This window comes from Aquarana catesbeiana, linkage group LG01, assembly GCF_042186555.1.
Source record: "Aquarana catesbeiana isolate 2022-GZ linkage group LG01, ASM4218655v1, whole genome shotgun sequence".
Classification (NCBI taxonomy): domain Eukaryota; kingdom Metazoa; phylum Chordata; class Amphibia; order Anura; family Ranidae; genus Aquarana; species Aquarana catesbeiana.
In genome coordinates this window covers 9753409-9778069 of record NC_133324.1, presented here as the reverse complement: position 1 = coordinate 9778069, position 24661 = coordinate 9753409, and the positions used below count along the sequence as shown (strand labels likewise).

At 44.0% G+C, this 24661-nt stretch overlaps 1 protein-coding gene across 1 annotated transcript in view; it reads left to right on the top strand.

Moving 5' to 3' along the window:
- Positions 1-23765, top strand: part of LOC141124157 (vomeronasal type-2 receptor 116-like) — a 73077-nt gene extending 49312 nt beyond the window's left edge. Inside the window, exons 2-4 of the mRNA XM_073612238.1 lie at positions 3352-3573; positions 15642-15765; positions 22873-23765. Of these exons, the coding sequence (XP_073468339.1) occupies positions 3352-3573; positions 15642-15765; positions 22873-23765 (1239 nt within the window). The remainder of the gene's footprint in view (positions 1-3351; positions 3574-15641; positions 15766-22872) is intronic.
- Positions 23766-24661: the final 896 nt, after the last annotated feature.

Sequence of the window (24661 nt, the reverse complement as noted above, 5' to 3'; positions counted from 1 at the left end):
TCTTCGCCGGGTGACCCCCTCTGACATAAGGGGATATCTCTATGGCTTTCCATTAGCGTCAGAGGGGTACGTAACTGAGTACTTATAAAAGATCTGTCATCTGAGAGGCCCGTCATTACGGCGGGTGCCTCCCATGGAGGCAGATCGTAGGCGGCTTGCAGATTTTTTTTTTTTAGGTCCTTTGGAGCGCGAGAAGAAGAAGAAGACTCCAAGGGACAGTTTTATTTTTTTTATTTTTTTATAAAGGACTTGTCCCAAGGCGTGTAGTGTCTTTTTTTTTTTTACCATTTTCACACATTTTTTGTGAAATGGTAGGGGTTCATTTGTATCCCATTACCATTTCACACAGGGGGACAGGATCTAGGGGGTCCCCTTGTTAAAGGGGGCTTCCAGATTCCGATAAGCCCCCTGCCCGAAGACCCCCACAACCATCGGGCAAGGGTTGTGGGGATATGGCCCTTCTCCCCATCAACATGGGGACAAGGTGCTTTGGGGGGGCTGCTACCCCAAAGCACCCTCCCAATGTTGAGGGCATGTGGCCTGGTACGGTTCAGGAGGGGGGCGCTCTCTTGTCCCCCCTCTTTTCCTGTGGCCTGCCAGGTTGAGTGCTTAGATAAGGGTCTGGTATGGATTTTTGGGGGGACCCCACACCATTTTAAAAAAAAATCTTGGCGCTGAGTTCCCCTTAAAATCCATACCAGACCTGAAGGGTCTGATATGGATTTTGGGGGGGACCCCCACACCATTTTGTTTTTTAAATTTTGGCACGGGGTTCCCCTTAATATCCATACCAGACGTAAAGGGCCTGGTATGGAATTTAGGGGGCCCCCAGGCATTTTTTTTTATTTTGGTTCAGGGTTCCCCTGTGGGGAAATTCCATGCCATTTTTATCAATGAACTTTTATGTGTATTGCCGGACCGACAATTCATTATAGCCGGCACTATCCCTAGCACTTTTTAAATGACTTTTTTTCCCTTTAGAAATGTCATTTTGCTCTCGGACTGTTCTAAACATGGGAAACATGCACCCCTTTACAGGCATACTATAGACACCCCCCAGGTACGAAATTTAAAGGAATATTACACTTTTATTGTTTCACTTTAAGCATTAATAAAATCACTGCTCCCGAAAAAACTGCCATTTTTTTAAACTTTTTTTTGCATTGATACATGTCCCCTGGGGCAGGACCCAGGTCCCCAAACACTTTTTATGACAATAACATTCATATAAGCCTTTAAAATTAGCACTTTTGATTTCTCCCATAGACTTTTAAAGGGTATTCCGCTGCTTTCGAATTTGCCGCAAACACCCCAAATTGTTGGCTGTTCGGCAAACGGGCGAACAGCCAATGTTCGAGTCGAACTCATGTTCGACCTGAACATAAAGCCCATCCCTAGTCTCCACGATGATATTGCATCTGATATGGCTCTTTAAAAGGTGTTTAAGGAGTCTCCAGCTAATACTAGATGGTGGTCCCTTTTAAGGTTAAGTCTCCCACTGTCACTCCATATGTTTAGGATAAAGAAAGTATTCCTCCATAGTGTAGTAGATAAAGGTAGTAATGGTTTATTGAAAATAGCAACTCTTACTGTTAGATATAGATACAGTGACTTGCCAGTCTCTTGCATTAGTTCCGGCCTGGACTGCCCTACGCGTTACATCATGGAACTTCAAAATGGGGACTTTAGATTTTTCCTGTTTGGCTCCCATAGACTTCAATGGGGTTCGCCGTTCGGGTCAAAACTTTTCTGATGTAAACCAAACAGGGGGGTGTTTGGCCCATCTTAACCACAATGTGTCCTCCTTTGTCTGAGGGTTTTATAGCTAAAATGGCTTCCAGATTCTGATAAGCCCCCTGCCTGCAGACCCCCACAACCACTGGCCAGGTTTGTGGGGATGAGGCCCTTGTCCCCATCAACATGGGGACAAGGTGTTTTGGGGTGGGGTGGCAGAGCCCCCCACCCCAAAGCACACACCCCCCATGTTGAGGGCATGTAGCCTGGTGTGGTTCAGGAGGGGGGAGCTTGCTCTTTCTCCCCCTTTCCTGGCCTTCTAAGCTGAATGGCCAGATAAGGGTCTGGTATGGATTTTGGGGGCAATCCATTTTTTTAATTTTGGCATGGGAATTACCCTTAAAATCCATATCAGACTCAGAGGGCCTGGTATAGACTGGGGGGGGGGGGGGGGCACGCTGTTTTATCTTTTTTTTAACCAGCATTTTTTTTCTTGTAAAGCTGTCATCAGGGAAACCCATTGACAGCTGATGACTCATTTGTAAAGGATGGCGCAGCCAGTTTCCTGGCCCTGGTCCCTAACAACCAACTTATACTGCACATTTATTGGGCAAAGCTTCGCCCAATCAGCAGTGCACAGTGCATTGCAGGGTGTTCAGCGGGTCGATCATCCGCCAAACACCCTGCAAATTTGAGTGTTGGACGAACAGGCCGAGCAACCAATGTTCAGCCTGAATTCATGCTCGGACTGAACCGTTTGCCCAACTCTAATTGTGGTAGCGAGTAATGAACAATAAATAAGGATGGGTATGAAAATTCTTCAATCTCTCCATATGGAGTTTTCTCTGTCCTCTGCTTATCTCTCTTAGGCCGAGTACACACTCTCGGACATTCCAACAACAAAATCCTGGATTTTTTTCTGACGGATGTTGGCTCAAACTTGTTTTGCATACACACGTTCGAACAAATGTTGTCGTAAATTCTGAACGTCAAGAACACGGTGACATAAAAGACATTCGACGAGCCGAGAAAAATGAAGTTCAATAGCCAGTGCGGCTCTTCTGCTTGATTCAGAGCATGCGTGGAATTTTGTGCATCAGGGTTGTGTACACACGCTCGGAATTTCCGACAACAAGTTTTGTTGTCAGAAAATTTGAGAACCAACTCCCAATTCCGACAGCATCGACGGACCCTACACATGGTCAGAATTTCCGACAACAAGCTCCCATCGAACATTTGTTGTTGGAAATTCCGAGCGTGTGTATGCGGCATTAGAGTAATATCCTGAGTGTAATACAGGAAAAGTTCAGTTTTTTTACTCTCCTGAACATATACATACAGATCTGTCCAATCGGAAAATAAAATGAATGATTGATGATTTTCTGAATTATTATTATTATTCTTTCCATATCAGAGAGATGTACATTGAGACATTGCAGGGGAATCAAAAAGTGAAGAATAAGAGATAATCCAGATTCATTCATTCCTATTCCCCTTTATAGGAAGGTTTCCTAGTAACCTGAATCTAAGCACTTTGTATTTTTCTAAGCAGACTTTAATTCCAGAACTCTTATATCTGTATATAGTAATGTGTGTATTTCTGTCTTCTGTGAAAAGCTCCTAAAATATGTGAGAAATCTTTATTACATGGACAAAAAAGCTGGCGAGATCTACTTTAATAAGAGAAGAGAAGCTCTCTCCAATCTTGTGTTATACAGATGGATTATATTTAACAGTTCACATTATTATAATATCCCGATATCCATTATTAAAAGCCCAGACTTTGTGCCTGAAACATTTGCCGATATGAGTGATCCTTTCTTCTGGAAAAGCGGCAAAGTAAGAAATCATTTGATTGTTTTCTGTTTATATCATTCACTGAGGTGGTTCCTCATTAGGATTTATAGGGATATTTTATTTGGATTTTGAAATAATCTGGGTGAAAGGTGAATTGGAGGGAAGTAGAGAGGACACATTGCTGGAAATGGCAACAATGGAGCTCTGTCTACAGAAACACGTAGAAATATCACAGCCTGTACCAGAGTGGAGCAGAGAGGGAGGATATAGATGAGGTGTATATGAAAGGGAAAGTCCATTGCACCGTCCCTGGATGGCTTACATACTCAATCACCCCTGAAGTTTGGGATAAATCGTGTTTAGGCCTATTGCATGGGTCCATGTAACAGGTACGGGTCCATCTTACATTCACTGCATGGTGGTGCACTGGAGTTTAATTTGGTTTTGCAGCACTGAGATTAAGGATTCAATTACTAACAGTATTTCACAAAAAATTTTCTGTGGTGAAGGACATAACTGCTTGGAAGAACTTACTGCCTATTTTCTCTGTGTGGACTATATTATTGGCATTTAAGGAGTTGTTTGCAGCATTAGTTATTTTACACCACCCGATTTTATTGGTGGAGCACTGGGATTATAATATATTGCCATATAGCAATACCAAGCAATATTCTGGGAAGGATTTTCCATTTATGTGTAATTGTATGTTTATCACAAAGACCTAATTACTGCACTATTACCATATTTGTTATTCTCTTCATTGTCAATGTTCACATTTAGTTGTAGTATTTATTCACAGCAGTGCAACACATTGCCAGGTTATATAGCTAATATAACCCATAAATCTCGTGCACACCGGTCTCTTAAATTAATATCAAGCTGTAGTACCCTAAGATCTATAAAACGTTGTGACAAATGACATGGATTAGCCGTACTCCCATTACTAAGGACCAGTGCTCTGCCCTCTGTGTTACGTCATCGACTTCATCCGTCTTCATAGTGTTGAGGGAAGAGACGTTCCAGTAGCAGTGGTTCTGATTAGGACCCTTTCACACTGCCTTTCTATTGACTTACAATGGAAAGTGCTTTTAAAAAACTGCATCAGTGCAGCATGTAAGACTTTTTAAAATGCAGCACACCTGCAGTGAGAAGAGTTCCAAAAAATTTAAAGGGATACATTATTCATGCATTTTACTTCTGCCTTTTTAATCCCCAAAAATTGATCAGTCTGAAAGAGACGGTCAGCATGATTCCACCTGGAGCGGGGAGCCCATGTGGAGTGTCTCTGCCTCTGGCACTTCATTGTGCAGTTCATTGTATTTCTTTTTATGTGAGAGAGATTTTAACCCCTTAGTGACTAAGGGTAAAACACACGTTCATTTCTGAGCACAATTTTGCAGACTGAACATGTGTTAGTAAAACTGTACATATCATCACAGCTACTTTGTGCATCCAGGTGGATTATATATTTTTTATTATCAAAGGAAATGGCCCAAAATAGGAAAACATTTTTTTTTATTTAGCTATATATTTTTTGCTGCTACCTTAACCTACCACCAAGGAACAACCCAAAATAAATTATTATGTTTCAGATGATCACAGTGATACCACATATATGTATGTTATGTAGGTACCTGTAGTACAGTTCAGAAAAAATTGTGCACTTTTTTTATCCTACCTAAAATACAATGACACTAACTTAAACTTTTTTTAATCATGCTCAAAATATACAGACCATGACCTTTGACCCCAACCTGTGACCTTTACTTGACCCAAACACTAACCCTGGCACTGATCTAGATCATACATTGATCCAGACTTTTTTTCCTTAATTTTTTTCATACCTTTGTAATTTACTTCTTTCTCTCTGCATGGAAAGAAAGGTACAATGTATCTCTCCCTCCATTCAGAGAGAAAGAAAACACAGGGGCAGGCTGCACAGTGACTGATCACTGTGATAGCCAATCAGAGGCTATAACAGCAATCCAGTGACCTGGAACTGGGAGTCCTGGGTCTTAATAGTTTTTATGGGACCCGGAGCTCCTGGTGAGAACCCGGTCTCTGGACTGGGAGCGTAACGGGACATATTGGAGAAGTTTTTTTCATACAGCCAGCTGGACATTGAAGTAAATGGTGTGTAAGATCATTAGAAAGGGAAGTTGGAATTTAAATAAAAAAGTGAATTTATTCTTTAAAGGAAAAACAAAGGATCTTTACTGAAGCAGTTAAGGGCAACACAGGAACAAATTACATCTTCACACATTCCTGTACAGAGTTTTCTAAATGCCCTTGAGGTAGACATACCTGATTTAGCTGCAAAGTTCATAAAAGTAATCCTTTCAAGGCAACTTAAGCAGTAAATCCACAGAGGTATCAAGTAATCCCTTAAAGTCCACGATTTGGCAATAAACCACAAAAGGCAGTGAGTCCATGATTGGTAGATTAAAGTCTATGTGAGTCCTCAGGTTCCCAAACCCCATAGAGAACCTTGACCAGGCCCCAAAATTGGGGAACAGACCAACAGAGAAATGGCTACATCTTGGCAGTTTTTTCCCCAACTGACCTCTCTGGAGAACTGATGAGCCCCTATTTACAGTGCCTTGAAAAAGTATCCATGCCCTTTGAAATTGTCCACATTTTGTCATGTAATATTTTTTTTCTCTTTCAATCAATTTTTATTGATTAAGGTAGAAGTCATATAAAAACTGAATGCAGTTACATCATACATGGGTGATTGCTCGCAGTATAAGAGCAAAAAGTGAACAGTATGTATAAGTGTGAATGGGTACATGGGGTATTAATTTATAAAAAAAAAGTGGTAGTATGAAGATAAACCTTTAACAGGGTGTAATGCTGGGTCAGGGGGTTGGAATAAGAGTTTAGAAGTAGTTTTTGACCTTGTTCATTGGAGGAGATCTAGAGCCCAGGGAGCAGTCCCATGGAGCCGAATAAAGAAACCGGTGGAATAGAGAGGATGACGTGCTATAGCTCACAGGTTATGTTTGAGACAACTTGGTTATGCTGTCGGCGTGGCTCCTGCCTTTATTTGTGACTTCCCTAATCTCTAGCCCATAGAGTTAAGGTTCCAGACCCAGCATGACCTGTAATTAAATAACATTTATTAAGATACATTGATTAGATGGTTACAACTAGGACATAGTAATAGTGGGTGTGAGAGTGTAGAAAATGTTAAGAGTACTGAGAGCACTCCTGTTTGGTGCTGCGCCCAATCATACTAGAAGGGACTAGGTATATCCTCGAACAGTGGATCTCTTACATAGTTACATAGTTACATAGTAGGTGAGGTTGAAAAAAGACACAAGTCCATCAAGTCCAACCTATGTGTGTGATTATGTGTCAGTATTGCATTGTATATCCCTGTATGTTGTGGTCATTCAGGTGCTTATCTAATAGTTTCTTGAAGCTATCAATGCTCCCCGCTGAGACCACCGCCTGTGGAAGGGAATTCCACATCCTTGCCGCTCTTACAGTAAAGAACCCTCTACGTAGTTTAAGATTAAACCTCTTTTCTTCTCATTTTAATGAGTGGCCACGAGTCTTGGTAAACTCTCTTCTGCAAAAAAGTTTTATCCCTATTGAGGGGTCACCAGTCCGGTATTTGTAAATTGAAATCATATCCCCTCTCAAGCGTCTCTTCTCCAGAGAGAATAAGTTCAGTGCTCGCAACCTTTCCTCATAACTAAGATCCTCCAGACCCTTTATTAGCTTTGTTGCCCTTCTTTGTACTCGCTCCATTTCCAGTACATCCTTCCTGAGGACTGGTGCCCAGAACTGGACCGCATACTCTAGGTGCGGCCGGACCAGAGTCTTGTAGAGCGGGAGAATTATCGTTTTATCTCTGGAGTTGATCCCCCTTTTAATGCATGCCAATATTCTGTTTGCTTTGTTAGCAGCAGCTTGGCATTGCCTGCCATTGCTGAGCCTATCATCCACTAGGACCCCCAGGTCCTTTTCCATCCTAGATTCCCCCAGAGGTTCTCCCCCCAGTGTATAGATTGCATTCATATTTTTGCCACCCAAATGCATTATTTTACATTTTTCTACATTGAACCTCATTTGCCATGTAGTCGCCCACCCCATTAATTTGTTCAGGTCTTTTTGCAAGGTTTCCACGTCCTGCGGAGAAGTTATTGCCCTGCTTAGCTTAGTATCGTCTGCAAATACAGAGATTGAACTGTTTATCCCATCCTCCAGATCGTTTATGAACAAATTAAATAGGATTGGTCCCAGCACAGAACCCTGGGGCACCCCACTACCCACCCCTGACCATTCTGAGTACTCCCCATTTATCACCACCCTCTGAACTCGCCCTTGTAGCCAGTTTTCAATCCATGTACTCACCTTATGGTCCATGCCAACAGACCTTATTTTGTACAGTAAACGTTTATGGGGAACTGTGTCAAATGCTTTTGCAAAATCCAGATACACCACGTCTACAGGCCTTCCTTTATCTAGATGGCAACTCACCTCCTCATAGAAGGTTAATAGATTGGTTTGGCAAGAACGATTCTTCATGAATCCATGCTGATTACTGCTAATGATATCGTTCGTATTACTAAAATCCTGTATATAGTCCCTTATCATCCCCTCCAAGAGTTTACATACTATCGATGTTAGGCTAACTGGTCTGTAATTCCCAGGGATGTATTTTGGGCCCTTTTTAAATATAGGTGCTACATTGGCTTTTCTCCAATCAGCTGGTACCATTCCAGTCAGTAGACTATCTGTAAAAATTAGGAACAACGGTCTGGCAATCACTTGACTGAGTTCCCTAAGTACCCTCGGATGCAAGCCATCTGGTCCCGGTGATTTATTAATGTTAAGTTTCTCAAGTCTAATTTTAATTCCGTCCTCTGTTAACCATGGAGGTGCTTCCTGTGTTGTGTCATGAGGATAAACACTGCAGTTTTGGTTACTGAAGCCCCCCGATTCACTCGTGAAGACTGAGGAGAAGAATAAATTCAATACCTTCGCCATCTCCCCATCCTTTGTAACCAGATGTCCTTCCTCATTCTTTATGGGGCCAATATGGTCTGTCCTCCCTTTTTTACTGTTTACATACTTAAAGAATTTCTTGGGATTTTTTTTGCTCTCCTCCGCTATGTGTCTTTCATGTTCTATCTTAGCTGTCCTAATTGCACCTTTACATATCCTGTTGCATTCTTTATAAAGTCTGAATGCTGAGGATGATCCCTCAACCTTGTATTTTTTGAAGGCCTTCTCCTTTGCTTTTATATGCATTTTTACATTGGAGTTAAGCCATCCAGGACTTTTGTTCGCTCTTTTAAATTTATTACCCAATGGGATACATTGGCTAATGCCCTTATTTAATATGCTCTTAAAGCAAACCCATCTCTCCTCCGTATTCTTTGTTTCTAATATTTTATCCCAGTTTATGCCTTTTAGCAAGGTTTGTAGTTTAGGGAAGTTGGCTCTTTTGAAATTCAGTGTCTTTGTATTCCCTTTATGTTTCCTATTTGTGTGATTTATACTGAAACTAATTGACCTGTGATCACTGTTACCTAAATTGCCCCGCATTTCCACATCCATGATCAGGTCTGTATTGTTGGTAATCAGTAGATCCAGTAATGTTTTATTTCTAGTTGGTGCGTCTACCATCTGACCCATAAAATTGTCCTGCAAGACATTAAGGAACTGGCGAGCCTTAAATGAATGTGCGGTTCCCTCCGCCCAGTCTATGTCTGGATAATTAAAATCCCCCATTATGATAACACTTCCCATTCTTGCTGCTAATCCAATTTGTGATAGAAGATCCGTCTCCACTTCCTCCCTCAGGTTTGGGGGCCTATAGCATACTCCCAGTATTATTTTCCCCTTAGCTTTATCCCTTTGGAGCTCTACCCATAAGGATTCCACCTCCTCTCTAGCTCCCTCAGTGATGTCATCTCTCACATTCACTTGTACATTATTCTTGATATATAGGCATACCCCTCCCCCTTTTTTACCCTCTCTATCCTTGCGGTATAGGGTATACCCTTGAATGTTTGCCAGCCAATCATGAGAGCTGTTGAACCAGGTCTCTGAAATTCCCACAAAATCCAAATCCTCCTCGTACAACAGTATCTCTAGTTCACCCATCTTGTCCGCCATGCTCCTGGCATTGGTGAACATGCCACATAGTTTAGACCGGTCGCATATTGTCCTCGTATTGGGTGTTTCGAGATTGCAACTAGAACTTGCTACTATACTCACCTTGTGTTTTTGTGCTTTGGTTAACCTACCACTAATGCCCCCAATACTACCCTCTGGAATATCTTCCGCGCTGGCTATCTCTGCCTCTGGACCCTCCCCCCCATCGCCTAGTTTAAAAACCCCTCTAACTTTTTGGCCATCTTCCTTCCCAGCAGATCTGCACCCTCCTCATTTAGGTGCAGTCCGTCCCTTCTATAGTACCGGTTACCAACTGAGAAGTCGGCCCAGTCCTCCAGGAACCCAAACCCCTCCTTACTACACCAGCTCTTCAGCCACTTGTTTACTTCCCTAATCTCCCTCTTCCTTTCTGGTGTGGCTCGATGTACCGGTAATATTCCTGAGAATACTACCTTGGAGGTCCTTTTCCTCAATTTAGCTCCTAAGTCCCTAAAATCGTTCTTTAGGACACTCCATCTGCCTCTGACTTTGTCATTGGTGCCAACGTGCACCATGACAGCCGGGTCTTCCCCAGCCCCTCCCAGTAATCTGTCCACAAGATCCGTGATGTGCCGAACCCGAGCGCCCGGTAGACAACATACTGTTCGGCACTTCAGGTCTTGGTTACAGATTGCCCTCTCTGTCCTTCTAAGAATTGAGTCCCCTACCACCAGAATCTGTCTTTCCTTTCCCTTTGCTGCCCCCCCACTCTCACTGGAGGAGTTCTTCCCCCGGCAGCTAGGAGAGTCCCTCATCTCCAGCAGTGCTGGTCCCTGACTGGTTTCACCAATGTCACTCAAAGTAGCGTACTTATTGGGATGCTCCAGTCCTGGATCGGCCTCCCTGGCATTTCCCCCTCTACCCCTCCTGACTGTCACCCATCTACTCTTTGCTAGTGCCAGCACCTCTTTGTCTCCACCCGCCTCTGTGCTGGCCCCTGCCGGCACCTGCCGTGTACGTTCCTGGCTCTCCTTTAGTATGGAGGGACTTCTCAGTGCTGACAGTTGCTTCCCCAGATTCAGAACCTGGGCTTCCAGGGAAACAATGTGCTTACATTTTGCACAGCAGTATTCGCCCTCGATCTGATGATCAAGGAACGCATACATGCGGCAAGATGTACAAAGAGTCGCCTCTCCACACCCGCCGGGCATCGTACCTATTAAATTTAGTGAGGATTTGGGGATTTTACCCTGTCCAAATTACCTAACAGCTAGCTTCCTGGCACTAATACTCAAGACAATACACAGGTACACAACAAGACAATACACAGGTACACAGGTACACAAGACAATACACAGGTACTCACAGACCTACGTGCAATCGCAGAACAGTCGCAGACCTATGTACACTCGCAATACTCAAGTATACAATACACAATACACAAGTACTAACGATCCACACACACTACTCAGACAACACTCATGTACTCACACTACACAGGTACTATGACCCCTGTTATAATCTCCTGTTTTAAACTCTGGTTTTAACTCACCACTTAGAAAAGTTCCACTTGGTTTAAGTTCCAGCAATCTCCCAATGAGCAGGCTCAGGATGAGTCCTACACACAGTTATATAGACTGCAGGCACCTGTGAGCAATCACCCCTCCCCCTACTTAATAGCCTGAAGGAACCAAAGAAGGAAAAAAAAAAAAAAAAAAAAAAAAAAGAAAAAAAAAAAAGCTATTTAAAAAGTGACAGAAAAGGCTAATTGAAAAGCTAAAAGGAAAAGCCCCAAAAATGCTACCCAGCAAACAAAAAGTAAAACTCTTAATATGCGTTGTGCACCCATTCTTCATGGGGCATCTTATACCCAAAACTAAAGCCCTAAGGCAACAACATTGTAGAGAGAGTGTGGAAAGAAAGAGAGAAGAAAGGAGAATAGGATGAGAGGGATAGAAAAGAAAAGTTTTAGATGTCCTGTCGGGTCTCCAGGGTGGGTTCAAGAGTCCTGTTTAGGATTCAAGTGGACGTGTATATAGTCGGCCCACGGTTCCTGAGTGGCCTCAAACCTCTGTACCGCGTCCTGTAGTATACTGACCATTTTCTCATGGGCCATGATCCACAAGATTTTCTTTTTTGTCATGTCAAAGGAGACAAAGGGTCGCTTTCAAGCCTTAGCTATCGTCAGTTTAGCGCCTAGAAAAATTAAATGAATCAGTCGCTTTGCGTTCTTAGATGCCTTCTCTATCAGGAAGTTTCATAAAGCAATATGCAGAGATTTGGTGACTTGGACACCTGTAACCTTGCGCACCATAGAAAATATTTTGTTCCAAAAGCTTCTTATTTTGGGGCATTCCCACCAGATATGAAGCATCAAGCCTGTGTATGAGCAGTCATTGAAGCAGAGGGGGGAGGCTGAAGGATAACATTTTGCCAACCCTGAGGGAACCAAATACCACCGTGTTATGACTTTGAGGTCTGCCTTAATCAATGTGACATTTAGGATATCTCAATAGGCCCTTAAAACCGTGCCATGCCATTCCTCCAGGTCCCACTCTTGGGAAAGGTACCTCTCCCAATCCATCATTTAGCTAGGTTTAGAGCTGGCCCTAGACAGTGACTCGTAGATCACCAAGATCCAAGATTCCTCCTGTCTGCTTCATGGCCTGACCACACCAGTGTTCATAGATGTTAGGTGGGGAGTATTTAGTTACCCACAAGGAATGTAAGAAATCTGAAGAAATTTAAATCTCTCTAAAGTGGGCATTTTGAGTTTGCTAACGCAATAAGTCAGGGTAAGTGGGCCAGAAGTTGAAAAAGTGACCAATCCTCAGGTCCGGATTTACACCCTTTGCTGCCCCAAGGCCGGGTCCTTCAATGCTGCCCCCCCCCCCCCCCCACACACACACACACACACACACACACACACACACACACACACACACACACACCATCATTCTCGTCCTTTATCGATGACTGCTACAATATATCATTTAAAAACATATCTCCACTATATACTGCCCCCTCTATCATCTCTATATACTCCCCCCATCATCTCTATATACACCCCTCTATCGTCTCTATATACTCCCCTCTATTGTCTCTATATACACCCCTCTATCGTCTCTATATACATCATTCTATCATCTCTATATACACCCATCTATCATCTCTATAAACATCCCCCTCTATATACAGGTATACAGGCAAGCCAGGACAATATACAGGCAGGCTAGGACGGTATACAGGCAGGCTAGGACGGTATACAGGCAGGCCAGGATAATATACAGGCAGGCTAGGACGGTATACAGGCAGGCCAGGATGATATACAGGCAGGCTAGGACGATATACAGGCAGGCTAGGACGGTATACAGGCAGGCTAGGATGATACACAGGCAGGCTAGGACGGTATACAGGCAGGCTAGGACGATATACAGGCAGGCTAGGACGGTATACAGGCAGGCTATGACGGTATACAGGCATGCCAGGACAATACACAGGCAGGCTAGGACGGTATACAGGCAGGCCAGGACAATACACAGGCAGGCCAGGACAATACACAGGCAGGCTAGGACAGTATACAGGTAGGCTAGGACGGTATACAGGCAGGCTAGGACGATATACAGGCAGGCTAGGACGGTATACAGGCAGGCTAGGACGGTATACAGGCAGGCTAGGACGGTATACAGGCAGGCTAGGACGATATACAGGCAGGCTAGGACGATATACAGACAGGCTAGGACGGTATACAGGCAGGCTAGGACGGTATACAGGCAGGCTAGGCTCTATCCTAGGGGAGAGAGAGAGAGAAGGTGATGATCATAAGGAAGAGAGGGGGGAGAAGAAGGTGCATAGCACAAAGGAGTGGGAACAGAGAGGGGGGTTATTCTGGGGGTCTCACTCGCCAATTATGCTCTCCCATTCAGGCTGGTCTCCCCCAGGGCTGTGGCAGCTATTGTTTGAAAACAGAACTCCTCTCACAGCACAGTACAGTGCATTGCATGCATGTGGCTGGAGTGTGGGTGGGCACAAATGGGAGGCGGAGTACTGGATTGGACAAGCACTGCAGTGAGGGAGGGGTTAGGAAGACAGTGGAGACCGAACACAGCCCGACTCCTGCACAAGCTAGCTGGCTTTCCACGCTCTCACTGTGTCACTGTGACAGGATGCCAGAGGCTGTTGAGCGCCGGAGTTAGAGGGGAATAGCTATCCTTGATCTCCACTCCATACAAGTCTTGCTGCCTGGGGGAGAAGACGCTCCTCCCGCAGCTGCCTACAGACTCCGCCCCCTGCTCTCCTTTCTAGTCAGAACAGCTTGTTTATCCTCATCCCCGCCCTGCTCATACATAGCTCTGAATGATGTTAGTGCAGGGGGGCGGCCGCAAAAGCTGAGATGTCGCCACAGGAGTGGTGCCGCCCCTGCACTAGTGCCACCCTGAGGCCTGGCCTCAGTGGCCTTGTGGGAAATCCGGCCCTGACAATCCTTTAAACCCCTTTGTCCAACCACCCCTGAAATGCCTAAATGTTCATACCTGGGGGAATTGTGGATTGTAAAAAGAGGAGGGCAAGTGGGCGGATCTGGGAGATTAACTCTGTGTGGCCTTTCATTCTCTACCACAAGGAGTATGAGTGAGGAAGTGGAGGAATATTAAAAGTTGAGCTGAAAATCCCTAAATAGCATCAAATGTCCAAACTGTACTAAAACAGTCCAAGGGACAAAAAGGAAAATATAAAGAACAAAACAATGTGAAGTTTTAAATCAAGTGCTTGTATGTAGACAATCCAAATCAATCCTCCACCATGTGACGTCACCAACATTAAGGTTAGTATCTGCCATTACTGCAACAGGTGGACACTCTATTATGGAAGGTGAGAAATGCAATGGGAAGTATCAGCTGCAGTGTGTCCCGGGAACCTGTAGTGCAGATGATGTCCCTCTCTCCTGCCATCCGTCCCACACTTGGTATAAACAAATGGTAATAGTTGGTGGTTAAAAAAAGATAAAAAGCTGCAGCACAATAATAAAAGACTTGCGGTGACTACTCAGTGCATCCTTGCCCGACCGGTTTCGTCACAATTGGACTTTTTCCGGGGGGTGCAGCGCATCAATCAGCGGTGTGTCACTCTGACACACTGCATCATCGATCTTGGTAAAGAGCCTATGTGACCAATCACAGCTGTTTAGAGCAGTAACCAGAAAGTGCTGGTAATCGGCTTTCCTTAGTTCACGCTGACAAGGCATGGGTAGAGGAGAACTGACCAGCGGCTCTCCTGATAGGGGGGTCTGCGCTGCTAATCAACTCATTGATTATCAGTGCAGCTACCATCAGAGGTGCCCATCGCAGATAGAAATAAGTGCCCATCAGATGTCAATCAGTCCCCATCAAAAATGCCCCTCATTGCCGATTAAAAGTGCTAATCAGTGCCCATCACATATGCCAATCAGTGCCCATCAGTAATGCCTGTCAGTGCCTCCTTATCAGTGCTGTCTATCAGTGCCATCAGTACCACTTTTTTTTAATAATTATATTTTTTATTGAAGTTGTAGATATAACAAACAATGAAAAGAAAAGGATATAACATCCTAGAAAAAAAGATATCACAGTACAACTTACAATTGTGTTTTGTAGGTGATACAACATAGACACCTAGTGCAATTCAAAACAGATCTAAGAAAGTTAAAACAAAATTATGTATAATAGAAACTAAGAAAAACTTATTTTTTTTTTAAAATGTTGTTTTTTTAAATTTGTTTATCAAAAAATAAAAAACCCAGTGGTGATTAAATAACACCAAAATAAAGCTTTTATATATATATAAAAATGTAATTTGAGCACAGTATTGTCATTCAAAATGTGACAGCGCTGAAAGCTGGAAATTGGCCTGGGCAGGAAGGGAATGAAAGTGCCTGGTATTGAAGTGGTTAAAGAGAAGCCTTGCACTGAAAAAAAAAGAGATATGGCAGACCTTCACATAATAATAATATTATCTGATTTCAGGTTACGGTATCTCGGTGCTCAGATCCCTGTTTACCTGGCAGCAGAAAAAAGTTTGGCTCTTCAATTCATAAATGCTGCTATGAGTGCATCTCATGTCCTGAAGGAGAGATCTCCAACATTTCCGGTAGAGTTTGTATTTGTTAGTAAGTTATTGTTGGACTGGACAGAAGTTACTTCTGTTTTTAAAGTGTATGCCAGATAAAAACACATATACAGTATAGTACATCCCTATAATGTGTGCAGATTTTCCCATGCTTTATCCTTTCAAAGACCAGGGGCAGATCCAGGGGGGGGCAATGGGGCAATTGCCACCACCGAGAAATTTGTTGCGGCCGGGCTGCGGGGTCAGTGTGTGGGCGGCTCGGCGTGAGCGCGCAGCTGGCCAATCAGCTAGCTGGGTGGCGGGGGAGCAGAGAGATGAGATCATCTCTCACCGCCCTGCATCCCTGCAGTTACTTCCGCCCTCACTGTGCAGGCAGCGTGGCCAACAAAGAGATGACATTATCTCTCTGCTATCTGACTCTGGGAGTCTGGTCTGGGACACAGAAAGAAACAAGCAAAACACCACCTTAGCAGGCAGGTGACAATCTGCAAGGTGTGGCAGGTGATCTGGCAAGTGACAATATGCAAGGTGTGGCAGTTGATGTGGCAAGTGACAATCCGCAACATATGGCAGGTGACGTGGCAAGTGACAGTCCGCAAGGTGTGGCAGGTGACGTGGCAAGTAACAATCCACAAGGTGTGGCAGGTGACGTGGCAAGTGACAATCCGCAAGGTGTGGCAGGTGACGTGGCAAGTGACAATCCGCAACATCTGGCAGGTGACGTGGCAGGTGGCAATCTGCATCTGGTGGCAGGCAAGTGACAATTCGCAATGTGTGGCAGGTGACGGTGGTAAGTGACACACTCGGGGCTCCCACTGATTCTGCATTATGGTGAGTTGAACCATTTCATTTTATATTACAATGTAATAATAGAAATAATGCGCTTCAATCATCCTGACACAGTACCAACCATGGTGCCATGATGATTGAAGCACCAAAATCAGCCATTTCCCTGATAAATTGCCCACAAAAAAACGTATTTCTGGCAGTGCCCCTCCCGAGACAAGACTCTGGATATGCCCCTGGCAAAGACCCTGCAAATACAAAAAGATACCTGTTGATCCTGCCAGAAATGCACTTAGCTCCTAAATCCTGTTGTGGGCTGACAGCAAACAGGAGTTTGTGGACTGAAATAACAAAAAATGGTGTCAGCCCTGCCCACTTGTATTTTGCTATTGCTACTACTATTACCACTACCACTACCAAAAAGTCGTTTTTTTGCACAATATAAATAAAGTTGGCCTGTCATAGCCTTACACGACTGAATGAATATGCCTGATATTTGACAATGCACAGCATTGCTGACCCCAGCTATTACATCAAAAAAATTTACTCTCTGCCACCTCCCTGACCCTTCCCACCCTACCCCTCCTTACCACCACATCTAGACTACCTTCTCTACTTGTCTTGCCCACTTTTGTTCCCATCACCCTCTTCTCCTAAATGCAGAATTCTCCTCTTCCTCCTCCTCCCCCAATACTTCATCGTCTCTGACCTCTTCTATCCCTATCTCACCCCACCCCTTTCCTACAAATCTCTGTAATTACATACATCCCATTCTGAATATAACACCCCAATATATCTTACCCCCTCATCCCTGACACCTCCAACAGATAATGGAGGACTAGAAGATGAATGAACCCTGTCCACCATTTACTCCTCCCCATGATTAGACCAATCCAGAGAGAGTGTTGTATTCTCCAATGGTCTGTACTTTGTATGGATTCAATGCATGGATTAAGAGTTATTTTCTTATATGTCTCATCTGGTTGTACTTCATCTCCATTAAATAAAGATTAGAATAAAACAAAATGAAAACAAACATTGTAAAATTCCCTTTAATCATTTTATGTATTAATCACATCCATTTGACGTCCAGTCTATATCTGTCCTTTTTTAAGCATCCCCCTACCTTACTAGCATTGTTCATGTAATACAGATGACCTGACATCCATGGCAGTTCAAACCATTCCCCTATCCTTATTTCTACATCATAGAGACTAATCGCTTTGTAGTCTCAAGACAAGAACTAGGTGGGCTAATTAGACGGAGTTGAGATAACACAGGAAGTGTGCACAGGACAGCTTTGAATTTCTGACATCATCAACAGGTATTTTTTTTCCTTGCACTTATTGAACAGATTTATCACAATATGTTCCTAATGATGTATTTTTTTTTTTGAAAATTCTTTTTTTATAAAATTTTTCAACATACATACAACAGTAGGCCACAGATGTGGCTAGCAACCACCAGCTATAACACAGTTACCAGTGGACAATTACAAACAAAGAAAACATAAGAAAACAAAAAAACATAAAGACAATACTGAAATTAAATCCCCCCTCCTCCCCCCTACGCAGCAGAACTTTTGCCTAGACATAAACAGTCAATGCTGGGCCTCCAACTGAAGGTAGGCACCTGATGGCTTAGTGCCTGAACTTTCTGATGCCCTGGGCCATGATACCGGATAAAGTTAGGAGTATGGTCCAGCACCACCCCCCCCCCCCATCACAGTCATTAGAATTGTTAGGAAGAAAACAATTCCCCCTCCCAGAGTGATCAGCTCCCCCATTATGAGATAACTGATAGACCTCCGGTACTTCAATTATATTCACCTCCCTTTATAGTTTATCATACCAAAGATAGTTTACCTGGTGTTAGTCCAATACCGTATCCACAGAAGCCATCCAGCCCCCCCCCCCCAACCTTGTCAAAATTGGTCAGCGCCCCTCTGCTCAAATAGGCAGCTTTATAATAATGGTACAGCCTTGTTAACCAATGCTTTCCAGGATTCCAAGGTTGGAGCTGAGGAGCTTTTCCATGAAAGGATAATCAGCTTTTTAGCATAGAACAGAAAGAGGGTAAGAAGAGTCCTAATAGCCCTAGTGGTAGCCAAGGGCTCCACCAGATGCAGCAGACACACCTCAACAGTCATGGGGATCGAGATAGAAGTGACTGACCTGATACAACGTGCAACAGCTTGCCAGTATGGTTTGACCTGTAGACAGTCCCAAAATATATTCATAAAGTTTGCTAAGGGTGCAGAGCACCTCCAGCATAAGGATTGTTGGTTCCCAAACATTTTAACAAGTCTGGCTGGAGTCAGGTAAATCCTGTGCAGGAATTTATAGTGTATTTGTCTGTCTCTGGTAGAGACTAGGTTCTGAAATGCAGTTCCCAAGACATCATCCCAGTCGTCTCTGTCCAACCCCAGGGTTACAGCTTCCCAGGCCCGTCTGCAAGGTTACAACAATTTGGTAGTTTCCTGGAAGACATCTTTATATAAGCTGGAGACCAGTTTGAATAATGAGTCGCTGCGTGTCAGTAATTCTAGGTCACTGGGCTCAAGGTCAAGAGGCTCTCCGCCAAACTGGGCTTGAAAAGCATGTCTTATTGAATGTATCTAAAAAAGTGTGTATTTGGTAGGTCATAACGTGATTTCAGTGCATCGAATGTCAGCGTTTTCCTTTCACTACAATGTGGTGTAGAATCTTAATTCTGAACTTAGCTCATACTATCGGGTCCGAGTAATCAAAGAAGTATGGTAAATTGGGGTTTCTCCACAGGGGGAGATTTGGGGAAAACTTGCCATGACTAGAGGGCTTTAGTCCCTGAATCATGGACCATGCCCTGATCACTGAGCTCATGAAGGGTGTCAAATGGTAAGAGGCCCTTAGTCCCCTATAGACCAGGTGAGACAGCGCCTTGTATGAGCCCACACAAGCAGCCTCCAGCGACACCACAGCATCGTCTGGAGGAGTTGTCAACCAACGGTGCGCCACCGTCAATTGGCCAGCTAGAAAATATTTGTGGAAGTTTGGTACTGCAAGGCCCCCCTCCCCCCACGGCTGCTGAAGGATGGCTAATTTAAGGTGGGGGTTCCTCCCTGCCACAAAAAGGAGGAGATCATACTGTCTATGGACTTGAAGATTGACCGTGGGATCCACACTGGAGAGTTCCTAAGGGTATATAGTAGTAAGGGTAGAATCTTCATTTTAATTAGGTTTATTCTCCCAATGAGAGACAAGGGAAGATTTTTCCAGGAAATACATTTCTTAGCTATAGTGACCAGTAATGGGGACACATTGAGACTATTGAACTCCGTCACTGAGTTTGTAATTTGAAGTCCTAGGTACTTAATTTGCGTTACCAATTGCAGGAAATTACTGGGGTCTGCCTGGCTAGGCGCTGTATGGTCATGCAGTGGAAGTATTTTGGACTGGCTAATTTAAGGCAGGGGGTTCCTCCCTGCCACAAAAAGGAGGAGATCATACTGTCTATGGACTTGAAGATCGACCGCGGGATCCACACTGCAGAGTTCCTAGGGGTATATAGTAGTAAGGGTATAATCTTCATTTTAATTAGGTTATTCTCCCAATGAGAGACAAGGGAAGATTTTTCCAGGAATTAAATTTCTTAGCTATAGTGACCAGTAATGGGGACACATTGAGACTAATGAACTCCGTCACTGAGTTTGTAATTTGAAGTCCTGGGTACTTAATTTGCGTTACCCATTGCAGGGGATTACCGGGGTCTGCCTAGCTAGGCGCTGTATGGTCACGCAGTGGAAGTTTTTTGGACTTAGTCCAACTGACCTTGAGACCAGAAACCTCTGCGAATCGACCCAGTAGTGACAGTGCAGCATGTAGAGAGGGTCCAGTGTCCCTAATGAATAGAATTAGGTCGTCCGCATAAAGGGTTGTGGTTTCGGAATGCCCACCCTGATTTTCTGGATTTGAGATGAGGAGCACAGTGCAATTGCCAGGGGCTCCATGAAGAGCGCAAATAAGCCTGGTGATAAGGAGCACCCCTGTCTGGTACCTCAAGATACTGGAAAAGTGCCAGACACCCCGCCCTTAAGGTGGAGTGCCGCTACCGGATGGTTGTATAGCATTGATATCCATTTGAGGAATATAGGACCAAACCCCATGCGTTGCAGTAGCCCCTTCAGAGGATGTCTCCCCCATCTATTTGCGTATTGGTGTACACCCTATGGATATTAATATTGGTAGCTTTTTTGGGCTTGAACCCTGTCTGGTCAGGTGATATTAAGTGATCTAGGATTTTCATCAGCCTATTAGCCACCATTTTAGTAAGTATTTTAAGATCCATGTTTAACAATGCTATGGGCCTGTAAGAGGAGCAGTAGAGAGGGTCTTTATCTGGTTTGGGGAGTAACACCACATGGGCTTCATAAAACGAGGGGAGCAAGCTCCCTGCTTCAAAACATTCCCCATAAAGTTGCAAAAGTCTGGGAGACAACATGTCCAAGTAGGCTTTGTACCACTCTGCAGGGATCCTGTCAGGGCCTGGCGATTTACCATTGGGGAAGGAGACAATGGCCGATGCCAATTCTTTAGCAGTGAAGGGTGCCTCAAGGTCTGCCGCCACTTCCCCAGGCAACTCTGGTATCTGGAGGGAGCCCAACAGATCTGTCAGCACCTGACTGTCATACCTTGGGATAGCTGCAAATAATTCTGAATAGTAAGACACAAAAGCCTGCATAATACTTTCTCCATCTCTCACAAGGGTACCCCCAGATGAATAGATGCAGGGGACGGCTGTATGCATTCTAGCATTCGCCGCCAAGTAGGCCAACAATTTTCCATTCTTGTCACCCTTCTCAAATAGCTCCTCTGCTCTGCACTTAAATGTACAGTGCGTAATTTTTGGAAAATGGCCCAATAAGGCCCTTCTGGCCATCTGTAGCTCTGTTAGGGTGGAGGGGAGGGAGCGTCAGCCTGGGTCTGTGCACATTGCAGTTCATGAGCATGAAGCGCCTCCGATTCTGAGTTTTTCTCAGCTCTAGGGGCTTTGATGGCCGATATATACACCCTACGAGTAGATGCCTTAAACACATCCCAGACCATGGGCCCATCTGCTGAGCCCCCATTTATGTCCCAGTATTCATTCAAATGCGGGAAGACCAATGCCTCAACGGAGGCCTCATTTACCCAACCCGAGTGCAGCATCCAGAGTCCACGACTGCCGCACGTGGTGTGACTCAGCATTACCTGTAGGGGGTATGATCAGAGAGCCCCCCAGACAGGTAACCGGCCTCCGCAATTTGTGGCAACAGAGCTGGGTTAGCAAAGTCTAGTTCAATACAAGAGGAAGAGGTACTGACATGGGAAAGATAAGAATAACCTCTCTCGCCAGGATGTTTCCACCGTCATACCTCTTCCAAGGCCGCCGTGTCCGTCCAGTGCCCAAGCTCCAGATTCTGCTCCCAGTGCGGGTTAGAGGTGTCTAGCCCATAATCTAGGATGTTGTTAAAATCCCCAGCCACAAGCAGTTTCAGTGGGCCAAATGTGGGAATCTTCTCCAGAAACTGGTACAATACCTCATTTTTGAAGGGGGGTGGAACATATACGTTCACTATTGCCAGTAACTGCGATTCTGTGGATTAAAATGGCCACTCCCCTGGCATAGGAGGAGTGAGTGGAGTGTATGGCTCTCTGTATCCAGTTTCTGTTCAGGGACAGAATTTTGCTACCCATAAGGTGAGTCTCTTGTAAGAGGATAATATAGGGGTTCAGGGATTTAAGGTACTGGAGGACCAATAAACATTTGAGTTTGGAGTTTAATCCATGGACATTTCATGAAATTAGTTTAAGATCACCCATTAGGAGGGGTAGTGCATGGCATAGTGACATGAGACAATCTATAAATTGAGGAGGAACGGGGGAAGGGACCTGAGCACAGAGAGCCACAGAGCATCACATCACAGCAATTGAACAGCATATATCTTTTTAGGAAATTAACAAACCCTTGTGCTCGAGTCTGTAAGACAAACCACAGAGGGAGGAAAAAAAATTCCCCAGAACAGAAAAAAAAATTGAAAAACAAAATGAAAAAAAAAGAAAAAGAGAAAAAAAGTCATAGAAGGTAACATTCGAAAGACCCAATGCCCTGTTTGCTCCAGGTGAACCGAACCAAGAAAATAGAAAAAACGCCGGAGAAACTTTAGTCCCAACAACATAGGAAACGTTAGTGGATTGTTCCGACCTAATTATGTATTTAACATCAAATAAAAGGGGTTCATTATCAATATTCTTCCCATTATCACTTTTTTCTGCCTATAACACATTTCTTGTGCTCATTGTGTTTGTATTGTTCTTCCTGCAGACAGTGAAAACTGCATGAAATGTCCTGATGATGAATGGCCAAATGAGAAGAAGGATCGGTGTGTTCCAAGAGTGGTGGAATTTCTCTCCTACACTGATGATCCCATTGTTGCAGTATTTTCAGCTGTCTCCATCCTCTGTTGTCTTCTGACTGGTTTAATATTGGGGATATTTATACAGTACCAGGACACCCCCATTGTTAAAGCTAATAACCCTAACCTGAGCTATCTTCTCCTGGTCTCCATCATGCTTAGCTTCCTCTGTGTATTCTTGTTCCTTGGCCATCCAGTAGATGTGACCTGCATGCTGCGTGTAACCTCTTTTGGTGTCATCTTCTCAGTTGCCATCTCTTCTCTACTTGCCAAAAGTATCATGGTGTGTATTGCTTTTAAAGTCACCAAACCTGGGAGTCCCTGGAGGAAATGGATGGGAGCCAAACTGCCCAATTTTATCATTTGTATCTTCTCACTGGTTCAAGTCATAATCTGTGTCACTTGGTTGTCTATTTCTCCCCCCTTCCAGGATGGGGACACTCACTCTTATCAGGGAAAGGTCATCATTCAGTGTAATGAGGGTTCAGTTATCGGCTTCTACTCTGTCCTGGGATATATGGGGCTTCTGGCAGCTGTGAGTTTCATTATCGCTTTTTTAGCCAGGACATTACCGAGCAGTTTTAATGAGGCCAAGTACATCACCTTCAGCATGCTGGTGTTCTGCAGTGTCTGGATTGCCATGATCCCGGCCTATCTGAGCACCAGAGGAAAATACATGGTGGCTGTGGAGGTTTTTGCTCTAATGGCTTCAAGTTCTGGACTTCTTGGCTGTATATTTTTCCCAAAATGTTACATAATTCTGTTCAGACCTGACCTGAATATAAAAGCAGCTATCCACTAATATGTGTGGAGGAACACTGGGTTACCAGTAGTCATAGCATTATCTCTATTATTGTTTATTTTGGTATTTACCTAGTATATATATAAAATGTTCATTCTCAATAAACACTTTAATACTTACCTGTTTGGTGGACAGTGAGTCTAATTTTTGCTCTGGACACCGCTGGTATCAAAAACTTGTGTTTGTTGTAAACCGTGTCCCCCGCAGAGCATAGTAGTTCCTCCCACCAGCCGTTACATCATAGGCTGATCTGCTCAGAGTGTGACACTGTCTTGTAATGTAACTGTGTGCAGGGAGAGAGAGGAGCTGTCGGAATTCAGCGTTGATGTCGGGGGGGGGGCGGGGCTGAGCAGCTATCGAACATCAGCCAATAGGATGGGGAATGGGTGGGCCGCTACGTGTATGTGGGTCCGCCCCTTTCTTAAGCAGCCCAATAATTGGCTGGTGTTCAATAGCTGCTCAGTCCCACCTGTTGGGGTGTAAGTATGTTCTAAAAGCAAGTGAACCCTCTTATGATATCCTGCCCAGAATGTTCCTTCAAACCCATTCAGATCTGGAGACCATTCCGACAAGAAATTAATGACACACATACAAGGCATTAAGTTCAGAATGATCTGGGCTTTTACTTCCGTGTTTTCACTTATATAACCAAAATGACATCACAACAAAAGTCCAACCCCTTTTATTAATATATGGTAAGGTTACAGACATACAGGATGTTTAAATAGAATATTATTAACTCATATAGAAACTAACAACAGGAAAAGGCTAACAGGAAAGGACTTACATTTCATTAAACATAAGTCAGGCCATTTACAATAAATTGAAACTTACTTCTCATAAATGTCACATATACATATTATTCTAAAATGGATACACATTTCTATAGCTAAAAT